This window comes from Anopheles coustani, chromosome 2, assembly GCF_943734705.1.
Source record: "Anopheles coustani chromosome 2, idAnoCousDA_361_x.2, whole genome shotgun sequence".
Lineage (NCBI taxonomy): Eukaryota > Metazoa > Arthropoda > Insecta > Diptera > Culicidae > Anopheles > Anopheles coustani.
This window is the reverse complement of record NC_071289.1, coordinates 92,768,973-92,787,001: the sequence shown is the minus strand read 5'-3', so window position 1 is coordinate 92,787,001 and position 18,029 is coordinate 92,768,973. Positions and strand designations below refer to the sequence as shown.

General features: G+C 47.0%; 8 protein-coding genes across 8 annotated transcripts; 3 read left to right on the top strand and 5 right to left on the bottom strand.

Annotated features, from left to right (window-relative positions):
- Nucleotides 1-1,480: 1,480 nt before the first annotated feature.
- Nucleotides 1,481-4,236, bottom strand: LOC131267790 (ATP-dependent RNA helicase DDX54). Its single transcript, XM_058270744.1, has 2 exons — nucleotides 3,232-4,236; nucleotides 1,481-3,174 (listed from the first exon to the last, which is right to left on the bottom strand). The coding sequence occupies exons 1-2, from the start codon at nucleotides 4,129-4,131 to the stop codon at nucleotides 1,630-1,632; spliced, it is 2,445 nt and encodes an 814-aa protein (XP_058126727.1). The 5' UTR covers nucleotides 4,132-4,236; the 3' UTR covers nucleotides 1,481-1,629.
- A 211-nt stretch (nucleotides 4,237-4,447) lies between these two features.
- On the bottom strand, nucleotides 4,448-5,921 carry LOC131262922 (zinc finger protein 771-like). The gene has a single exon (XM_058265021.1). The coding sequence runs from the start codon at nucleotides 5,847-5,849 to the stop codon at nucleotides 4,464-4,466; it is 1,386 nt and encodes a 461-aa protein (XP_058121004.1). The 5' UTR covers nucleotides 5,850-5,921; the 3' UTR covers nucleotides 4,448-4,463.
- A 148-nt stretch (nucleotides 5,922-6,069) lies between these two features.
- LOC131267100 (uncharacterized) lies at nucleotides 6,070-7,731 on the top strand. The gene has a single exon (XM_058269865.1). It carries the CDS (start codon nucleotides 6,119-6,121, stop codon nucleotides 7,649-7,651), a length of 1,533 nt encoding a protein of 510 aa, XP_058125848.1. The 5' UTR covers nucleotides 6,070-6,118; the 3' UTR covers nucleotides 7,652-7,731.
- Nucleotides 7,712-11,593, bottom strand: LOC131267099 (HEAT repeat-containing protein 6). Its single transcript, XM_058269864.1, has 6 exons — nucleotides 11,171-11,593; nucleotides 10,446-11,100; nucleotides 9,654-10,380; nucleotides 9,183-9,589; nucleotides 8,952-9,115; nucleotides 7,712-8,879 (listed from the first exon to the last, which is right to left on the bottom strand). Exons 1-6 carry the CDS (start codon nucleotides 11,567-11,569, stop codon nucleotides 7,773-7,775), a joined length of 3,459 nt encoding a protein of 1,152 aa, XP_058125847.1. The 5' UTR covers nucleotides 11,570-11,593; the 3' UTR covers nucleotides 7,712-7,772.
- Nucleotides 11,594-11,871: 278 nt separating this feature from the next.
- On the bottom strand, nucleotides 11,872-13,332 carry LOC131267551 (uncharacterized). Its single transcript, XM_058270457.1, has 3 exons — nucleotides 13,218-13,332; nucleotides 13,067-13,156; nucleotides 11,872-12,308 (listed from the first exon to the last, which is right to left on the bottom strand). Exons 1-3 carry the CDS (start codon nucleotides 13,230-13,232, stop codon nucleotides 11,880-11,882), a joined length of 534 nt encoding a protein of 177 aa, XP_058126440.1. The 5' UTR covers nucleotides 13,233-13,332; the 3' UTR covers nucleotides 11,872-11,879.
- LOC131267553 (histone H3-like) lies at nucleotides 12,446-13,293 on the top strand. Its single transcript, XM_058270458.1, has one exon. It carries the CDS (start codon nucleotides 12,535-12,537, stop codon nucleotides 13,051-13,053), a length of 519 nt encoding a protein of 172 aa, XP_058126441.1. The 5' UTR covers nucleotides 12,446-12,534; the 3' UTR covers nucleotides 13,054-13,293.
- A 57-nt stretch (nucleotides 13,333-13,389) lies between the features above and the next one.
- On the top strand, nucleotides 13,390-15,025 carry LOC131267550 (RCC1-like G exchanging factor-like protein). The gene is made up of 3 exons (XM_058270456.1): nucleotides 13,390-14,332; nucleotides 14,396-14,560; nucleotides 14,647-15,025. Exons 1-3 carry the CDS (start codon nucleotides 13,444-13,446, stop codon nucleotides 14,982-14,984), a joined length of 1,392 nt encoding a protein of 463 aa, XP_058126439.1. The 5' UTR covers nucleotides 13,390-13,443; the 3' UTR covers nucleotides 14,985-15,025.
- A 139-nt stretch (nucleotides 15,026-15,164) lies between these two features.
- LOC131267549 (venom serine carboxypeptidase) lies at nucleotides 15,165-16,856 on the bottom strand. Its single transcript, XM_058270455.1, has one exon. It carries the CDS (start codon nucleotides 16,749-16,751, stop codon nucleotides 15,312-15,314), a length of 1,440 nt encoding a protein of 479 aa, XP_058126438.1. The 5' UTR covers nucleotides 16,752-16,856; the 3' UTR covers nucleotides 15,165-15,311.
- Between the last annotated feature and the right edge of the window lie 1,173 nt (nucleotides 16,857-18,029).

The following is an 18,029-nucleotide window of genomic DNA, read 5'->3' as shown; positions in this document are numbered from 1 at the left end:
AGCTTTGCTTGTTGCCATTTAAACTATGCACCGAACGCTGAACAGGTAAACAAACGTCTTCTTATTCGTTTGTTTTTATTTGTTTTCAATTACTACCCCCCGATCATTTTCACCTGTTTTAATTTTAACCTAGTTTTGCAAACGACGTGGCACTTTAAGACTCGAGTTACGGAGATGTGGAATGTTATCAACAACTCTTGCACAAACTATAAACAACTGTTAAAGATTAACTAGGTTTCTGATTTGCTAATATTCAGAAAGCTGCAAATTAGTGCATCCCGACCATGCTGATGCTACTAATTCGAGTTAAATAATCGAACTGGCCATTTAATTTGCTTGTTCGGCAGTAAATCAACACAGAAATGATGAAAATGCACGAAACGTTCACGAACAAACAAAAGGGACGCCGAAGTAGGCGTCCATTTCTGATCTGAAACGTCAAAACTCAATCAGCCCTTTGTACGTTTCTTGCACGACTCGTAAAGTGATGCAGTTTAACAAAAAGCACACACAATTCACTGCGGCAAATATTCACGGCACACAATTCTCTTTCTCAGGAGGCTGCTAGAGTATCCATTACACTGCTGATGCATTACAAGCTTTTAGCAATGCTCTCGATCCTCCATATTGCTTGAATTGTCCGCAGTGCCGATGTTGATCACAAAACGCTAGGCAAATATGTCCACCAGTTTTCACGCGGCGTGCGGTTTTTAGTGATTTAGGATGTGATGGCAAGCAGAGTTTTACCGAATGTTCTACCTAATCAAACTTTGTAAACACTAGGAACAAACATTTTATAAAAATAATTCGACCGAGCGAAACGGTAACGTCTCGCTTTCAAGACGAACAAATTGCTACTGACAGTCAGTGTGGTGTTGACTAGTGTTGGCAAAATCGGTTGTTGGCATGTTGGCGGAAAGAGATAGCACTCTGCTATCTCTTACTGAAATGCAATAATTTGTCAATTTGTTAATAACTATTGATTCTTTCAACCGATTTCCACGATTGACCCCTCAAATGAAAGGTCTTTCTAAGACGCGCAACTTTGTTGAAGGTAGATTTTACCGTGATTTCTTGTTTTTGATAAAAATCACAGATGGGAGCGTCTTAGTGTTGACAGAATCGGGATTCGGAACACTTGAAGATTCGCTCCATAGACGGATTCCAAATAGAGTTGTGTAATTCACATTCAGATTCATGAATCTAGATGATTCTTTGAGATTGCTCAAATTAAAGGTATTTTGAAGGCAAACAACTTGATACAACAAAGATTTTACCTCGATTCTTAATTTTAAAAATACAAATTTGAATTGTACGTAGGTACACAAACCTTGATAGGTATTTTCTGCTGAACTCAGTTCCGGAACTGAGTTCCATCATTCGAAATAGCCGTTAAAAGAACTATTGTCATCGTAGAATCGCATGCATTTTATCAAACGCCTGGTAAAACACTATTTTCATGGCTTATCGCAAAGGTTAACACAGCTTTCTCTTAAGAATATATTGTTTCATTTGTTGCGTTTGGTTTTTTCCTAGTACCGTAACAGACATCTTTTTTTTTGTTACATGCAAGCATATTTATTACATCAACGTAGTACGATTTTATTTATTCGGTCCTGATTGAACGGATCACTTCTTAGCCTTTTTCCTTCGTTTAAGCGCGTTTTTCTTACGCTGAATGTTTCTCAATCTTGCCGCCTTCTCGCGAGACATTTTAGTTTCCATGTCCAGCCGCTTCTTAATAATCTGCTCTGGAGTCTTCAGGTCCGTGTCTCGCAGTTTGCGCAAATCGGCCTTTGCATTATGACGGCCCCAGTGTGTGTTCGGATAGTTCTTCTGCGTGACCGCTGGTGGTTTTACGCCTCCCTCTCCTTCGCTATCCGATTCCTGAACTTGCTGTGCCATCAACTTCTCGTCCAGCTTCGTACGATCCTTCCACTTGTCATACCTGCCCGTCTTGTACGATGCCGCGATCCACACGCCGTGCTCGGTACGAATCTTGCCCGCCCTTGGGTCCTCCACGTTCACCATTTTCTTCTTCTTCCGGTCCCACTTCTGCAGCTGGCGGTTCAGGCGTTGGCCGTCGGCCGTATCCGCGGCCACACTCAGCTCGGCCGAATTTGCCTGCCGTGCAAACGTGTCGATCGCGTACCCATCCTCATCCGCGGCGTCCTTTGCCTGGTAGGAGATGAAATGCTCATCGTCACGGATGTTGCCTTTTTTCTTGCGCTTCAACGACCCTTCCGGAGCACCATCATCAGCTTGTGTATTTTGTCTTTCCTGTTCCCTGGCATGTTCTTCCGCCTCCAGCTCAACAAGCTTGCGTTTATGCTTTTCTATCTTCAACTCATCCTTCTCACGCTTCTGTATCATTGTATTCAACTCGCGGGCCTTTGCCTTCGGGTTAAGCTCGAAAATAGTCGCTTGAGGGCGGTAGCTTTTCATCCTAGCGAGGAAATCATTCCGGAACGCATCTGGATCAACGGCCGCCGAATTGTTTCCTGCGTTGGAGGATTTCTGCTCGGTTTCGCCATTTTCCTGAGTAGCCTTTGCGTTTTCCTTAACTGACGTTTGTTTTGATTTTTTACCTTTCTTGCCTTTAGTAGGCATTGTTTCCTCGCTAGCCTTGCGCTCGAAGTCCTCCAGGATGCCAAGTTCATCGATTTTGAACAGTTTGGCACGCTTATTCGAAGAGGCCGATGCCGCCGGACGGGTAACGATGTACTGCTTGTAAGCATTGTTACTCACACGGTAAATTGTCGCTAGGTCGACATGTTGCACGTACTCCTCAACGAGCTGATGTTCCGTTTCTTGCGATTCCGGTGGAGTCGTGCCGAAAATACGCCGATCGGACGTATCCAACGGACGGTTCAGAAACATATGCAGATCAATTAGATGCGCAATGTCGTCGTTAGAGAAGATGGAAAAGGCAGTACCGCTTCGACCAGCACGAGCACAACGTCCAACCCGATGAATAAACAGTTTCGGCTTGCCAGGAAAGTGAAGATTAACGACGTAATCGAGCGACGGGATGTCGAGACCACGTGCGGCAACGTCCGTCACGACCAACACGTTTACCTTACGCATCGTAAATCGAGCTGTGTTGATTTTGCGTGCCGATGCATCCAAAGCCGAATACACGTGGCTGTTAGGAATCCCGGCCTTTGCCAGCATCTGAAAGTGACATGAAATAGTTAATATTTTTCCAAACAGTTGATCTTCAATTCTTACCAAAGAAATCAACTCCACGTGATGCTGGGTGCCCGCAAAAATAACCGTTTGTGCCTTCTTAGGTATAACCTCTCGCAGCAATACCAGCAAGGTAGCGTAACGCTCTGCAGGGCGACAGTAGATGTACTTCAAGTCCAGCGTTTCCGGAATCTTCGAATCGACGTCCAATCGTATCAAAACCGGCTGACACAGACCAGCGGTCGCAAAATCGACCATCAACTTGGGCAGCGTCGCACTGAATAACACCATCTGACGCGCTTCCGGAAGCCGTTTCAATGTTTCCGTTAGCTGCTCCCCGAAGCCCATCTCGAATAAACGATCCGCCTCGTCCAGCACACAGTATTGCACCGAGTTCAGCTTCAGGTCCATCTCGACGCACAGATGCAGAAATCGACCAGGTGTGGCCACGATGATATCGGGCAGTGTATGTACCGCCGCAAACTGCGAATCCATCGAATCGCCCCCGAGTACCAGGATCGTTTTGAAGTCCATAAACCGACCGAGCTGTTTGATGAACTTGAACGTTTGGATGGCCAACTCGCGCGTTGGGGACAGTATGAGAGCTCGCGCGCCTCCTCCCGTCTTCGCTTCCCGCTGTTTCAATTTCTCAAACAACGGTATCAGAAAACAGCCCGTTTTACCCGAACCCGTCTTCGCCATCGCCACCACATCGCGGCCGTCCATGATGATGGGGATAGTTTTGCGCTGAATCGGTGTCGGTATCTTGTAGCCCATCTTTAGGATACCCTTCAGCACCGGTGCGCTAAGTCCCATCGCCTGGAAGCCACCGGATTTTTTCTTGCTCCGCTTGCCACCATCGACGTCATCGTCGTAGTCCACCTCCGCGTTGTGAATGGAAAAGCCGGGAACATCATCAAGCTTGGCCTGTGGCGCAAGCATCTTCGCCCGTTTATCACGAAAAAGAACTGAACTATTGATTTCACACACGAGAAAACAATCAAATCGTGTTTCAAACCACCACGGCCGGCAGGCACTTTTGGAAACACGAGGTTTTTGAGTGTTTTCGTTGATTTGCCTTTGACAGGTGCTGTCACAATAATGTTTGACAGCACAACTGCAAGCATGATGTTAAAGAGCTGTCAGTTTGCAGAGGTTTGAAAAAGTAGCGGTTAAAAAATTATTTTAATTATTTTACTACCAAAAGTTCCTAGTTCATCTACTTTATTATCAAAACTCCGATCTCATACGATTTCAGTGTAAAAAGTCTTTATTCATAGTGGCTCTTCGCTTCGCAGACGATTGATTACTCTTATATTCATAACCGTACCGGGCGGAGGCAATATCAATCCTGGATGCTCATTCATCTGGTGCGTCCGTAAGGAATGGTTCTGGGTAAACGCTTTCTCGCATTCGCTGCAAACATATTCCTTCAAGTTGCTGTGTGTTTTCATGTGAACTTGCAAGGATTTTGAAGTTTTATATCGCTTCCTGCAATGCTTGCACTGAAACTCCTTCTTGTCACTGTGCGATCGCATATGTTCCTTCCGAGAGCTACTCGTCACGAACGATTTTTCGCACATTGAACATGGATAAGGAGTGGATCCGGTGTGGCGCCTTAAGTGTATCTGATAGTGCGATGATTGCCGGAACTTGGCGCCACAATATTCACAGGCAAACCGTTTTTCCTTCGTATGGACCCGCTCAATGTGATACCGTCTCGACGTCCAGTGTAGGAACAGTTCTTGGCAGTACGGACACTCGTAGCGTTTATCATTTTCATGTATACGTTTGTGTTTGGTCAAGTTTTCCAGAAAAGTAAATCGCATCTTACACACATCACATTCAAACCGATGTAACGCTTGGTGCGTATCACGATGTTTGGATAGGTACGAGGTGGAAACAAGCTTCCCACAATCCGGACAATCGACATGATTCGGTAAGGACGGGTTTCTTGATTCATAAAATACCTCACCTCCATTCGGTTCCTCTTCCTCATCTTCGTCGACAAGTGATTCAAAATCAATGAACTCATCAAGATCGGGCTGCTCGTTGCATTCTTCCAACACTGTTTCTTCCTTTAGAAATAGCTCAACTGAATCATATTCTTTTGGCTGGGCGTCATATTCCGGACATTCTTCCTGGGCCGATATGCATACACTAGTTTCTGTTTCCTTTTTGAGGCTCAGCAAAGCCGCTTCTTGCAATAGCTCCAATCCTCTATCATCGACTATTTCTGCCGCTTCCTGATCTCGTGCATGATGTTGTTCGTATTCCTCAATGCTCTCGTCAACACAATGCTCCTGCAATTGATCATCCCGATTTGACTCCTCCAGCACGATACACGACGATTCGTCATCGTTGTAGAAGAGCAAAATGTGCTGTAACACTTTCTCCGATTTTTTACTAAGCTTGCCGAACTCGTAGGTGGTTAGCAAAAGCTGCTCGCATGCGGCACATATCTTTTGCGGAAAGAACGTGTTTGTTTCATGTTCCTGCGTCCATGGGGGATCAGTGAAACCGGTGCAAAGATTGTACAAACTTAGCAGGGTGCGTTGTTCTGTATGCTCCTTTCCTTTTACTGGCTCCAATAGATACTTTCCAGTTGGTGTTTTGCGAAGACAAACACGGCAAGACTCGTTTGAAACTGAAAACTCCATAATAACTGTATGTTACCACCGAAAAATTAGAGCGATAGACGAAACCAGGACGGTATACATTTTGTGTAAGCTTTGTGTTTACAAAACACTAAAAATGTCAACACTCCGTTGCTTGTTTGCTGGCAACACTGTTTATTTAGAGGTACAAACTGACTGGCAACACTGCCTATTTAGCGGCATAAACATTTTAAATTGTTTATTTACATCTGCAAACATTTCGACAAACATCATTTTCTTGCTGTTTTCCGTGTTCCAAAAAACAAAATAATATGGATCATGATCAGGAAAAAGAAACGGTTCAAAGTACACCTTCTCCAGCAGAAAGTAAAGAAAATGTTGATCTCCCGTCTTCTTCGAAGGAAGCTAATACGGATGAGCCGGTAGTAGAGAATCGTGACGAAACTGGGTCTGATACCAACAATGGAGGCGACGATGAGGAGAAGCTGCTGGAGAAAATCGAAACATTGAAAGGTGATCGGATTGGAGAAACAATGTACTCGGAGCGATTCGTTCTCTCTACCATTCTGAAGCTTTCACAGCGGACCGACAAGTTATTGGAGGACGAGGAAGAGTTCGAGCGGGATCTATGCAACCTATGGGATATGACGATCGAACCGGATGTCGTGCGGTTTTTGCTTCAGCAGGAAGTAATCGAACTGTTCCTTGCGCTCGCCACAAACTCTACGGACTACAGACTGATTGAGATTCTGTTCGGAATCATTGGAAACATGTGCTGTGTCAGTGAAATGCACGACTATATTTACCACCACAGTGAGCTCCTGCTAAATCTATGCGATTTTCTCACGTTGCCGGATGCCCCGGTGCTGGTCCAACTGATGCGCACACTGACGACACTTTTCGATCGATCGGACGACGAGCAGTACCGCTGGTTTGACGTGATGCGAAAGGTGGACAATCTGGTAGAGAAACTGGCGGTTTTGCTTGCTACCAGCACTAACCGGGCGTTACTTGAGCATACGGTCGAAACGATAAACGCTATGGTAAATCGGTTCACCGAGGCAGAAATGGACTACGCCCAGCTGAAGGAGTTTTATTGTATTTTTGCTAAAAGCTGCCTCCCTGAGGGACTGTTCGAAGCATTCGGGCAACTTTATCCTGCAAAGGGCATAGATGCAACCGGCACAGACACCAACGGATTCGATGAGGATCCACTGACGCTTAAGGATCTCAAAACGATGCGTCGCTTATTGGAGGTTCACGAACACTTCATAGTGAACGCCAACGAATTGTACGAGTCGCACGTGGAGGAAGTGGTACAGTGCGTTTACCGCGTGCTCGTATCGTTCGTCGGCGAAAGTATGCTTTTTCCACTGACGAAACATCACGTCGCCATGTTCGTGTCGATCAACAACATTTACAGCGGAATAATGTACCACTTCCACTGCGAGTCCTTCGTCTGTATGGTTCGCATCTACGAAATGTTGTCGAAGGCAATGAAGGCAAACAATGAGAGCACAATGGAGCACGATCAAGAACAGCCGGATGGTGGCGAAGAAGAGTTCGATGCGGAAACGGCATGTGCCGAGCTGCTGGAGGTGTTATTCTATCTTGTCGGCCCTATTGACGAGCAGATCATCCGTGGTGCCGTGCTGGGAAGCAACCTAAATCCCACTACAATCGATCAGCTCTGCCGGGGTATGCGGGAAGCTATGGACGGAGATCCACTACTGTATCAGACATGTACCAAGTTAATGAATACCGTCACCCTCACCGAAAATGCCCCACAATCGCTTCACACGAACGGACACGAACAAGCAGAGCAGCCACCAAACGCAGACTAAAAGTTCATCCCTCAGGAAGGATGTTTGAATTAATAGGAAGAACGTAATTTTAATGTAACAATTATTATATTGTAATACTGACCGAAATAAAATATCATCTCAAGTTCCTTCGTGCGAAGCTTTATTCCACTATTGCATGATCGGTGCACTCGAAGCATTTCACTAGCAAGTTCCAAGCTGATTCCGGAACCGAATCTACTCCAACCGAGCGACCCTCACGCTGCTTCACCAAAAGATGATACGATTCCATGAGCGCAACACTTTTCTCTGGCAGAATTCGATTGACCACTCGCGTCCAGTTGGCTCGTACCGCATCATACAAGGGTAGCAGGGCCGCCGCCATAGGTGCGATATCTTCCCGCGTGGCCAGCCGCAGAAAATGCACTAGCGAAAGGCACAATTGTTCCTGTAGCGTATCACGACGCTTGTACTCCAAGTAGTCGACCAAATTGTCCGACTGCTCAAGCGCCTGCAGCAGCGCGACCCAGTTCGTGTGGAAAAAGGTCGCACCATAGTGTGCCCGTTTCGAGACGACCGAAAGCGCGTGGGCGGCATTAATGCGCACCTTAAAGTTGGGCGAATGTATCACGGCGTCGCAGAGTGCGGGAAACACACACCGTTGCCATCTCGCTTTGTCCGTTGCCGCAGGGCACGAGTAGCTGGCTTCGTTCTTTAGCATACTTCCAAGCGCGTAACAAGCGTTCCACTTTACCTTCACCGTAACCCCGCTCGCGTTGGACACGTTCTGTACCAGCCGTTCGATCGCTTCCTGCCAGAGCGAGCCCCAGGCCGGTTGTTCCAGATGCTGCGTACGCAGTAGATGTAAAACATTACCGATCGTTCGCACGGCATTGCTTCGGACCTTATCGTTATCACTGGCGGATACCATTGCCGACTGCAGTATACACCGCAACAGATCGTCACCGATCTTTAGTCGATGCTCAACGGAGGGATCCGATTCCGCTGGAGCGTGATGGTGAAGATTTAGAACAAGCGAATCGGTAACGTTTCCCAACGACCAGCTCGTTTTGATGCGTGCCGTTAGATTTGGATCCTTCATCAATCTCAGGATTGATTCAACGGTATTTTCCACGTAGCACACATCATCCCGCAGAGAAGGAAAGAGAATATACACCGACAAGGCACGTGCTGCAGCCGACGCGACGGCACTATCCTCATCGAAGGTGCATCCGGTCAACAGAGAAATTAAAGCCAGCTGTCGATCGCGCTGCAGATGGAAAGAATAATAACGTGTTTAATCATTATTGTAAGATGATATGAATTTTTATATATCACCTACCGGTAGCTTTTCAAACACATGCACACCAATATTCCCCAGGGCATCACAACAGACCGATCGCACGGAGGGTATCAAGTCGACGTCTTGTATTTGACTCGTCACGATCGGTACAATCGTGAGCCAAAAGTTCAGAGCCCCGTTAATCTCGTCTACGTCGATGGTATCTAACAGGCGTAAAGGTATTTTTACATTAACTCTTATCCATTTCGTATGCTCCTGAAGTATGCTTACCTTTTAAAAGTAATGAACTATTTATGGCATGACCAAGCAAATCCAAAACACGACCTGCGTATAGTTTTATTTCCGCTGCCGGATCGCCAAACGCATTCACAAGAGCTTGCGCCACCAGTAAAAGATATTCGCTCAGCAACGAATAGTGGCCAGTCATGACACACAACACCTGAAGACACTCCATGCGCACGGTCATGACAGAGCTGGCAACACCGTTAACCCCTAAACTTTCCAACGCTACTTGGAGCAGCCAGGACATTCCTGACCCAGAAGGAGGCGTATCATACACGTAAGATTCGTCAACATTGGGGGTTGGTGTATCCTCTGGAGTTTCCGCTGTTTCATTTTCCGGCTCATCAAACACTTCCTCTTCCTCCTCTTCATCGTGATCTACTTGCAAGTTCAGACTGTGAAAAGAAATCATCCAAAAAATGTTAACGAATTGAAATTAATTGATATTACTCTACTTACGCCTTTATAATAGGTTTGCTGCGTGCTTCCTTGCCCGTCGGTGCCTGTTCCAACCGCCTTATACCAACTAACGATGCAATTTCTTCCGTCATGTTTGGGACGGAAATGAGAAATCCCATCACCATCAGCGCTGCCACCTTAATCGTCGAGTCGCGATGTACCACCAATGGGCGTACGATCCGGACGAACCGCGTCGCTATCCCTGCGTGCAACCGATGGAAAGGAGTAGCCTGAATAAACACGGTCAACCCTTTAAGCAGCTGCGTCAACACGGTAAGATCACTTTCCGTCGAAAGCGCTTGAGTTAGCATCGAATACATCTCAATGATCATGTTTCCGAGTGTCACGGAAAATGGCGTAAAGGACACCTGTGGCTTCTTGCTGCTCTCGGCCTGTATGAGGAAGGGTTTGGATTTGTGCAGCAGAAAGGAAGTTGCTTGGATGGCCGCAATGCGACACTTGGACGAGGGATCCCGGAGAACACAGTTCAGCAGAGACACCGTGCCCGTGGAACGGGTTTCGTCGGGAAATAAGGCGTGCCAGTAGCCAAACATGACCCGTTTCTCGACATGCTGTGCTAACGTGCCAATAAGCACCAGCGCCGACTGACGAAGCTTTGCTACACGATGACGCTCGATTTGCTCGCGGGATGATGTGGCCTCGGTTTCAGAGTAATCAGAATCGCTCGTGAGATTGCATCCGCTGGAGGGTTTGGCTGGCGAAACCCCTGAAAAACAGACAGTATGTAAGATGAGACAATATCTTTACAATCAACATTACAATAAAACTTACACTCTAAGACGATACTAGATTCGGTGTAAGGAAGCCTATTGCTTTGACCATTCGGCAATAGTTGCTTGTCCTGACCACTTCCTCCTGATGTTCGAGACGCCCCAGTTGAGCCTTTCTTGCCCCTCGGGTGAGTACGTGTTTTACGCTTCTTTGCCACTCGCCCTCCCTTACTCATCGGTATGTGTTGCGGTTCGGGGATGCCTTGTTGCGATACCGGAATGCGCTGGGGCAATAGTTTGACGACGTCGGGAATACCGTACATCATGAACGCCTTTCCCACGCCAATAAGTCGGCCGAGCTGGGCGTTTGTCCAGTCGCCTGTTGCATTCAGTTCCACGACGATTCGGAAGCAATTCATAGCAGACGCCACCAATCCATAAAACGTCGGCTCGAGGAACGATTCGGAGCGTATTTTGAATATTAAATCGAGCACTGCGTTTCCTACCGTCGGGAGGTACGGTTCGAGTGTCTCGGGTGTCATCTCGGAGCACACAAGCATTGACTCGATAGAGAGAAGAGCCGCCGCGTAAAGCTCGCTAGTGTTGCAGTGATCCAGGCATGTGGTAGATGGTTGCCTTCGTTCAACCCTCCTATAGTCCGGGTCGGCAAGTATGTTTATCAGTATTCCATTGTTGGATATGAAAAAATCGTAAAACTATAAATCGTAAACCATATAAGTAAGTTCGTCAAGTAAAGGTACCTACAAATTAGAAAGTTGCACAAACCTGCGCCAAGTTCTTGCACTGCCGGAACAGGAGCGGCATTGTGGTGAGCACTTCGGAAGCAACTTGATAGAAACGTCTTTCCAGACATTTTCTTAACCACTCCAGCACACCTTGGACGACCGCTTCGGGGAACAATATTTTCTGTCGGCTCACGAGTGACTTGATCAAAAAGCAGGCTTTCACCACCAACGTGTCCTCTTGGGGAGGAATGTTAACGAACGATTCAACAAGTCGCACAGGGGCCCTCACATCGCTGATTCGGGCGGCACGATAGTTTAGTCCATTCAGTTCATTCAACAGCGTGTTGATCTCGTTGCGATAGTCGGCCAGCTGTGTACCACAGTTTAAAAACATAAATTTTGTCGACAGCTGGAGGAATTCTTTTTCAAGCTCCATCATGTAAAATGACTCTTCGTATGTTTTTGAAGTGACTGTATCGCAATGAAAATAAAAACACCAAGTCGAGGAATGTCAAGCGAATGTCAAAACAACAGAACTACAAGAAATTTTAGAACCAAGCTCTACTAGCAGCTAGGTTGTTACAACGGTTTGTAATATTTTAAACGGCTCGTTACATGAGGAGCGCATTACGTTAATCTCGTAATGATTACACTAAATGTACTAGTTTTGAATGACATTCGTAAAACCAAAAGCAAAACACATACGCGAAGAAAACTTTTGCTACAAAGCAACTAGATGAGTTATTGATTTATTTCTTTTTCGATGCGCCTCCCATTTCATCAAGTTGTTGCTTTAGTTCCTTCAAATCTCTATCGGGCACATAGCGTGCTTCGTCCTGATCTGGTGTATGTTCTGCTACCTTTAAAGTAACACCTTCGGGTAGAGCTGCTTGTAGTGTACGCAGGAACAATGGGTACAGTGGCGCTTGGACCTTATCTATCTGTACGGTGCGCTCATAGACCGTCAATTTGTATTCGCTATCGATCACACTGGAATTTGGTTTGAATTTCTGTACATTCAGTTTTTGCGGTGGGTGAGCGTAAGCATCGACTATATCCAGGTCCATCGAGTCCGCAACGTTGTGGATGAATTTCTGATAGCTCTCCAGCAACGGATAATCGTAGCCTTTGATGGTAAAGTTGAGCATCTCGTAGAGCGGGTACTTGGGTTTCAGTAACTGAAAAAAAGAATTTAGGTTAATTTAACAACCAACAGACGCACTATCCCATCAGCTAGCATAACGGTTTATAAATTCAAAGTGCCCAACTGTCAGTCGATGGTCAACCAACAAGCACAACAAAACGGTCGAAGCTGTCAAATCATCAACAACAACCGCGGGTTTGAGATGCTGTTTGGAAAACGAAAAATAATCCCTGATTTCTAAATTTGTGCCAATATAGAGAATGCCGCGAAGCAAGAGTGTGCCAAGAAAACAGCCAAACGATGAACCTAGACGGGGCGATAGATCTAAAACGACAGCAAACAACTCTTCATCGTCAAATACCGAGGCGAATACATCCGCCGGCGAACAGCATAGTCGAGCAAGATCCCGACTAAGGCGCAGCAGAAGTAGTGAAAGCCATGTACAACCACCACCGACATCCGTCGATCGAGGCGGTCGAAGAACTGCTTCCGCAAATCCACCACGGCGGCTTTTACCCTCGACGAGAGAAATGATAAAACTGCAGAACACCACGACCCTGCTTATACCGAAACTGAGCATATCGCGCGTAATTAGGGAGGTGATGCACGAGTTCGGAGACTTTCGAGTCACAATAGATGCTCTGGAGGCGTTACACGAAAGTACCGAAATGTATCTCGTAGATCTGTTCGAAAGGGCGCAAATGTGCGCCACGCACCGGAATAGGGTTACTTTACAACCGAAGGACATGAAACTGGCACTTTACCTCGGTGGTCAATAGGCATACAACATACCTCCATGTAGTCGGGCTCGTATAGGCGGCTTGAACATCCTGCGGTCCTGCTGAACGAACGACTGCAGACCAGCGCCCCCCGGGAGACAACCTGGAAAGAGCGTCAGTTAAAGCTTTGTTGCATGTCCAAGTGCAGTACTTTACGTTCTAACCTGGCGGAATGCCATATTAAATCTTGTTGTAAGGTTACGTTTAATAACAATATATGATTTTCACTACACTACTATTTTCCTCTGTGTTTTTCCTCCCAACTTTGGGAAACAACTGAGACTGAGTGAGCTGTCAAATACATGTGAGGTTATGTAACTCGAAGTAAATAAACACGGCAACTGTTGTGGAGCCGCCACAGTCCCGGTAGTTAAACAAAAGTACGCAAAAATGCAATCGCTACGGCATTGCAATTGGTGTTGGCAATGGATGAACCATTTGAAACAGCAAACGCACAGCGGTAGGAAATGTTTGTACTCGTCCAGTGCACGACGCAGTGTTCTGCGCCAGGATGTATCGAAGTTACCCAAGCACCGTTTTCCGATCGCCAAACCCAGCGATACGCGTTTGTACGTGTGGGGTTTGGCCGCTACTGGGGCGCTCGGAATGCAAACTTCGCTTAAAAAGCAGGCACACGTTCACACCGATTTTGTGCAGCATCCTAGCAGGCTCAGCTTTGCAGAAAGTCACAGTGTTACCGATGCTACTGCCGGGTATGGATTCTCTATCTATGCGGTCAAAGACACCAAGGGAGCTTGCCTTTGGGGCACGGGTATTAATACCGATGGTCAGCTAGGCTTTCAGAAGGCTCCGGGAGAGCATAAAAAGCCCATCGAACTGCTAATCTACCCGGCCCCAATAGATTTGTCGGGCCCCACCGAGGGAAAGGAACAGGGGCAAATAAAACAGGTGTCGGCCGGGAGGGCACACGTGTTGGCGCTGGCCAACGATGGATCGGTGTTTGCCTTTGGAAACAACGCTTATGGGCAGTGTGGTCGACGCATAGTACCGGATGAAGATTATTTCCGAAACCCCGTCGTGAACAGAATCAATCCGGATACCGCGGAAGATCGGGTATGTTTGGTAGAGTGCGGCCAGGACCACAGTTTGCTATTGACGGAGGCAGGACGAGTATTTTCTTGCGGCTGGAGTGATGATGGGCAAGCGGGCCAAGGTAGATACGGGTTGATCGATAAAGTTGGTCCCGCAGAAGGAGATATCAAAGGAGAAAAGATTGTGAAGGTTTCCAGTAGCTGCGACACCGTGCTAGCAGTTAATGGTAAGACGCATGTGGTTAAAATAGTTTTCGTTTAGTAACGATCTTCTTTCTTATCAACCTCAGACAAAGGAGAGCTCTTCGGATGGGGAAATTCAGAGTACGGTCAATTAGGACCGGTTGCCGAGGATAACCCACAAATCAATGTCCCAAGTCATTTGCCGTTTGCTAAGCATTGTGGGAAAATCGTTGACGTTGCTGCGGCCGGATCATATTGCTTAATTTTGAATGGTAAGCATTATTGATGACGCATCAACATCAGCTGGGCAAGGGGTCATGAACTCGGCATGTTTCACGTTCTTTTTTCCTCTCATTAGAAAATGGAGACGTTTTTTCCTGGGGCTACGGTATACTTGGGTTTGGTCCGGAAGTCCAACACCGCCCTACCCCGACGCTCATTCCCCCGACGCTTTTCGGACGCAACGCCTTCAACCCGAATGTGCGTGTAATCGCGCTTTCGTGCGGTATTACGCACTCTGCTGCCATCAACGATCAGCACGATCTGTACATGTGGGGCCACAATCGACACGCTTGTCTAGGGCTGGGTCACAAGAACGATCAATTTTTTCCGCTGAAGGTGGCACTCAACGCGCAGGTGGTGAAAGTAAGTTGCGGGGTCGATCATACGATCGCATTATGTAAGGCATTTGTTTGAAATAAGATAAATAATTTGCACACGTTGATGATGTTATAATTTAGAGAAGAAGATTTAGTTATCCTAAAATATCGTCAACGTCAGTTAAACTAGTACAAGATTAATAAATGTGATATAGTGGGCACAGACGTGCTACATTTAAACATGTTTAAATATTGAATGACCAATCTTTCTAGTCAATAAAGTAATCCGGAATGTTCAATGAAACCACTCCGAAGAGACATGCCAATGTATTTGCCGTTGAAATCATCAAATTTTTTATATTTATTCACGGACCACTAGAGAGCAGAAAAAATGCCATCACCTGGTAACGTGCCTGTGCTAACCTTACGCAAAACTTTTACCATGGGTCAACCGCATCAGCAAATCGAGGGCCCATTTCGGGCGATCTTTCGGAACCATGTGACCCGCGTTACGCACCAACACCTCTACCAGATTGCCCGCCTCTTTCGCGTATCCAGCAATTTCGCCATCCACCTTCCAGATCCTCCGGACGGCTGTCTTGTATTCGTCCTTCCCGGGGAAGTTGAGCTTTGTGACGTAGTTCATCGTCAGCGGGTACGCGACGATGATATCCAGCTGCCCGTTGTAGATCACCACCCTGTACTTCGTCAGCAGTTCATTCAGATAGGGCATCACCGATCGCATCACGTCCTGCTTCAAGTGCTCCTCGACCTTGTTCTCGCCCTCGAGGTCGTGGAACGAATTGTTACCAACGTGGATCGCTTTGCGCGTTTCCGCCAACTGTAAGAACTTGCCCATATAATCGTCCGACGGGTCCGGTGCCGTCTCGAGATAGTTGAAGTACGTCGTGAACCCGGACGCATTCTTAAACAGCGATCCGCTCGGGTACTGGTCACCGTTGATCAGCTCGTCGAACACGTCGAACGCACAGTCAAAGTCCTGCTTCGAGATGCAGTCGCGACCCTTCGCCTCGTACTGGTGGAACTGATCGCGAACGTTCGAATCGATCAACCCGAGCTGGTAGAGGTAGTCTCCGTACACGAGCTGATGGAACGGATCGCAAAGGCCGTTACCGATTGCAATCCCTTGCATATTAATCGGTACCTTCGCGTTGTCATTATTCCGATGGATTGTGTGCGCCACGGCCGGAACGTACTTTCCTCCGTACGATTCACCGGTCACGAAGAACGGATTGGACCGCAGATCGGGAAATAGGGTGAAGAACTGCTCCAGGGCAGTGTAGAGATTCGCCCCAACTTGCGTCTCGTTCGTCGAGTACCCTTCATCCTTATCGGTGAAGCTGAACCCGGTTCCGACGGGGTTATCAATGTAGATGAGATGATGGTGTAGGTGCCAGCTGTACTTGCGCGGCACCAGCTTCATCTTGCTGCTGACCGAAAAAGGGCCATTTTCCGTAAACAGACCATACAGTGACGATGCCCCGGGACCACCCTGCAGCCAAAGCACCACCGGAGCAGCGGGGTCCAGTTTCGCCACAAAGTACCAGAAGAAGAGGTTCGAGTTGGTGGCCGCATCGACGGTCAGGTAGCCGGAGTAGCTTTCGACATCGGTCGGAATGGCGGAGTGGACGACGCGGGCCGCCTTACGCCCTTCATCGAGCGATTTGTTAGCGATGAACGGTGTCAGAAACAGTGGCTCTCCGACATCGTCGTTCGGGGCGAGCGGCAACGCCGCAAACCGAGGATACGGATTGATAAAACTTCTTTTGGCTTCCAATACCGCCGGCGAAACGGTCAGCGCTATCAAAGTGACCGACACGAGCAACAACCCGTCGCGTCCCATCGCTTATGGAACGAAGGGGACTAATTTGATTAACTAATCTGTGACTTAAATAGATGTCCGTCCAGCGACGGCCACTGAATAACGCGTACTGCGCTGTAGCTTGGGTTCAAACGACCGATCGACCGGCCGTACGTTTATGGAGAACCCTTACATCACCAATACACTGACCATAAGTGGTGAAAACAAAACCAAGATCGCATAAAAAAGGACATAAATACATAGAAAAGTGCAGCGTTGCAACTGCATCTGGTGGTACAGTGTTTGGGATGAATAATCGAAAAGCCAAAAATAAAATTCTGTTTTCCAGCCATACCACGAGACCACCATGCAAGATGCCTCGGTGGGGTAAAATGCACTCCTATTTTCATAGCTGAATTATGCGATTGAAAAATAAAGGATGCAATGGAACATATTCGTTGAAGTGTTTCCTAGAACCCATGTGAATGTATCGCTCCTACGTAAAAGTTTGGACCTAGAAAACTAGACAACATTAATTGAGTGTGAAATCATTACGACTTGAATTTGCTCATGCCGTTCTGATATTTTTATATTTTATATATAATCGAACAGGGAATTTTCGTGGTTTTAATTCTTGAATGGACTGGGAGCAATTAAAGGTCTCCCGCCAAAGGGGACATATTGCATCACCTTACCCCTCATTTTAAAATTTCAAGTAGATTTTAAGAACAGAAAATAGACTGTATTTTCTGGGAAAGGGAACTTAAGCTGTCCTTTTAAATATGTTTGGAAAGTAAACAAACTACGGCACACGAAGCGAACGAAACCAACACCCACAAACACCACGTGCATTCGCGGGTCGCGACCAACATATGTTTCCTAGCAACACACTTGTTTAGATGCGCATACCTTCCCCACCACCGTCATTTAAAACGTTTTTCATTCAACTTTTGCACCGCGAACGCGCGCGCGCGCACGGGGTTCCCCAACATGTGGAGGAGCGGCTGTTGAGTAATTATTTTTTGACAGTCAGAACTTCGCAATCTGGCGAAATGATTCATCCAGCAGCAACAACAGCAGCAAACTGCTGCGGTTTGTTGGATATTGCTCGCTAGTCGGAAAAGAACAACGATCGGTTGACGCAATGCCGGTTCCATCGAGTGGCGTTGTAGCAGCGTGATTATGCTGTATTTTCCCACATAAAGCACTTGCCCGCAAACTGGTTTGTACACTTGGTGACTGGGCCTGTAACTAAGTACCGCGTCAGGTGTATTCGTTCTTGTGAGCAGAAGAAGGAGTGAATCGTAAACGGAAGGGCAG

Excerpts from the sequence above, each read along its gene's own strand:
- LOC131267790 (XM_058270744.1), bottom strand. The coding sequence starts at position 4,131 with ATGCTTGCGCCACAGGCCAAGCTTGATGATGTTCCCGGCTTTTCCATT. Across the intron at positions 3,175-3,231 it reads ACGTGGAGTTGATTTCTTTG|ATGCTGGCAAAGGCCGGGAT; the intron begins GTAAGAATTGAA and ends TGTCACTTTCAG.
- LOC131262922 (XM_058265021.1), bottom strand. The coding sequence starts at position 5,849 with ATGGAGTTTTCAGTTTCAAACGAGTCTTGCCGTGTTTGTCTTCGCAAA.
- LOC131267100 (XM_058269865.1), top strand. The coding sequence starts at position 6,119 with ATGGATCATGATCAGGAAAAAGAAACGGTTCAAAGTACACCTTCTCCA.
- LOC131267099 (XM_058269864.1), bottom strand. The coding sequence starts at position 11,569 with ATGATGGAGCTTGAAAAAGAATTCCTCCAGCTGTCGACAAAATTTATG. Across the intron at positions 11,101-11,170 it reads AGTGCAAGAACTTGGCGCAG|TTTTACGATTTTTTCATATC; the intron begins GTTTGTGCAACT and ends TACGATTTATAG. Across the intron at positions 9,116-9,182 it reads TAGTTCATTACTTTTAAAAG|ATACCATCGACGTAGACGAG; the intron begins GTAAGCATACTT and ends TACGCCTGTTAG.
- LOC131267553 (XM_058270458.1), top strand. The coding sequence starts at position 12,535 with ATGCCGCGAAGCAAGAGTGTGCCAAGAAAACAGCCAAACGATGAACCT.
- LOC131267551 (XM_058270457.1), bottom strand. Across the intron at positions 12,309-13,066 it reads ACGAGCCCGACTACATGGAG|TTACTGAAACCCAAGTACCC; the intron begins GTATGTTGTATG and ends TCTTTTTTTCAG.
- LOC131267550 (XM_058270456.1), top strand. The coding sequence starts at position 13,444 with ATGCAATCGCTACGGCATTGCAATTGGTGTTGGCAATGGATGAACCAT. Across the intron at positions 14,333-14,395 it reads CACCGTGCTAGCAGTTAATG|ACAAAGGAGAGCTCTTCGGA; the intron begins GTAAGACGCATG and ends TATCAACCTCAG. Across the intron at positions 14,561-14,646 it reads ATATTGCTTAATTTTGAATG|AAAATGGAGACGTTTTTTCC; the intron begins GTAAGCATTATT and ends TCCTCTCATTAG.
- LOC131267549 (XM_058270455.1), bottom strand. The coding sequence starts at position 16,751 with ATGGGACGCGACGGGTTGTTGCTCGTGTCGGTCACTTTGATAGCGCTG.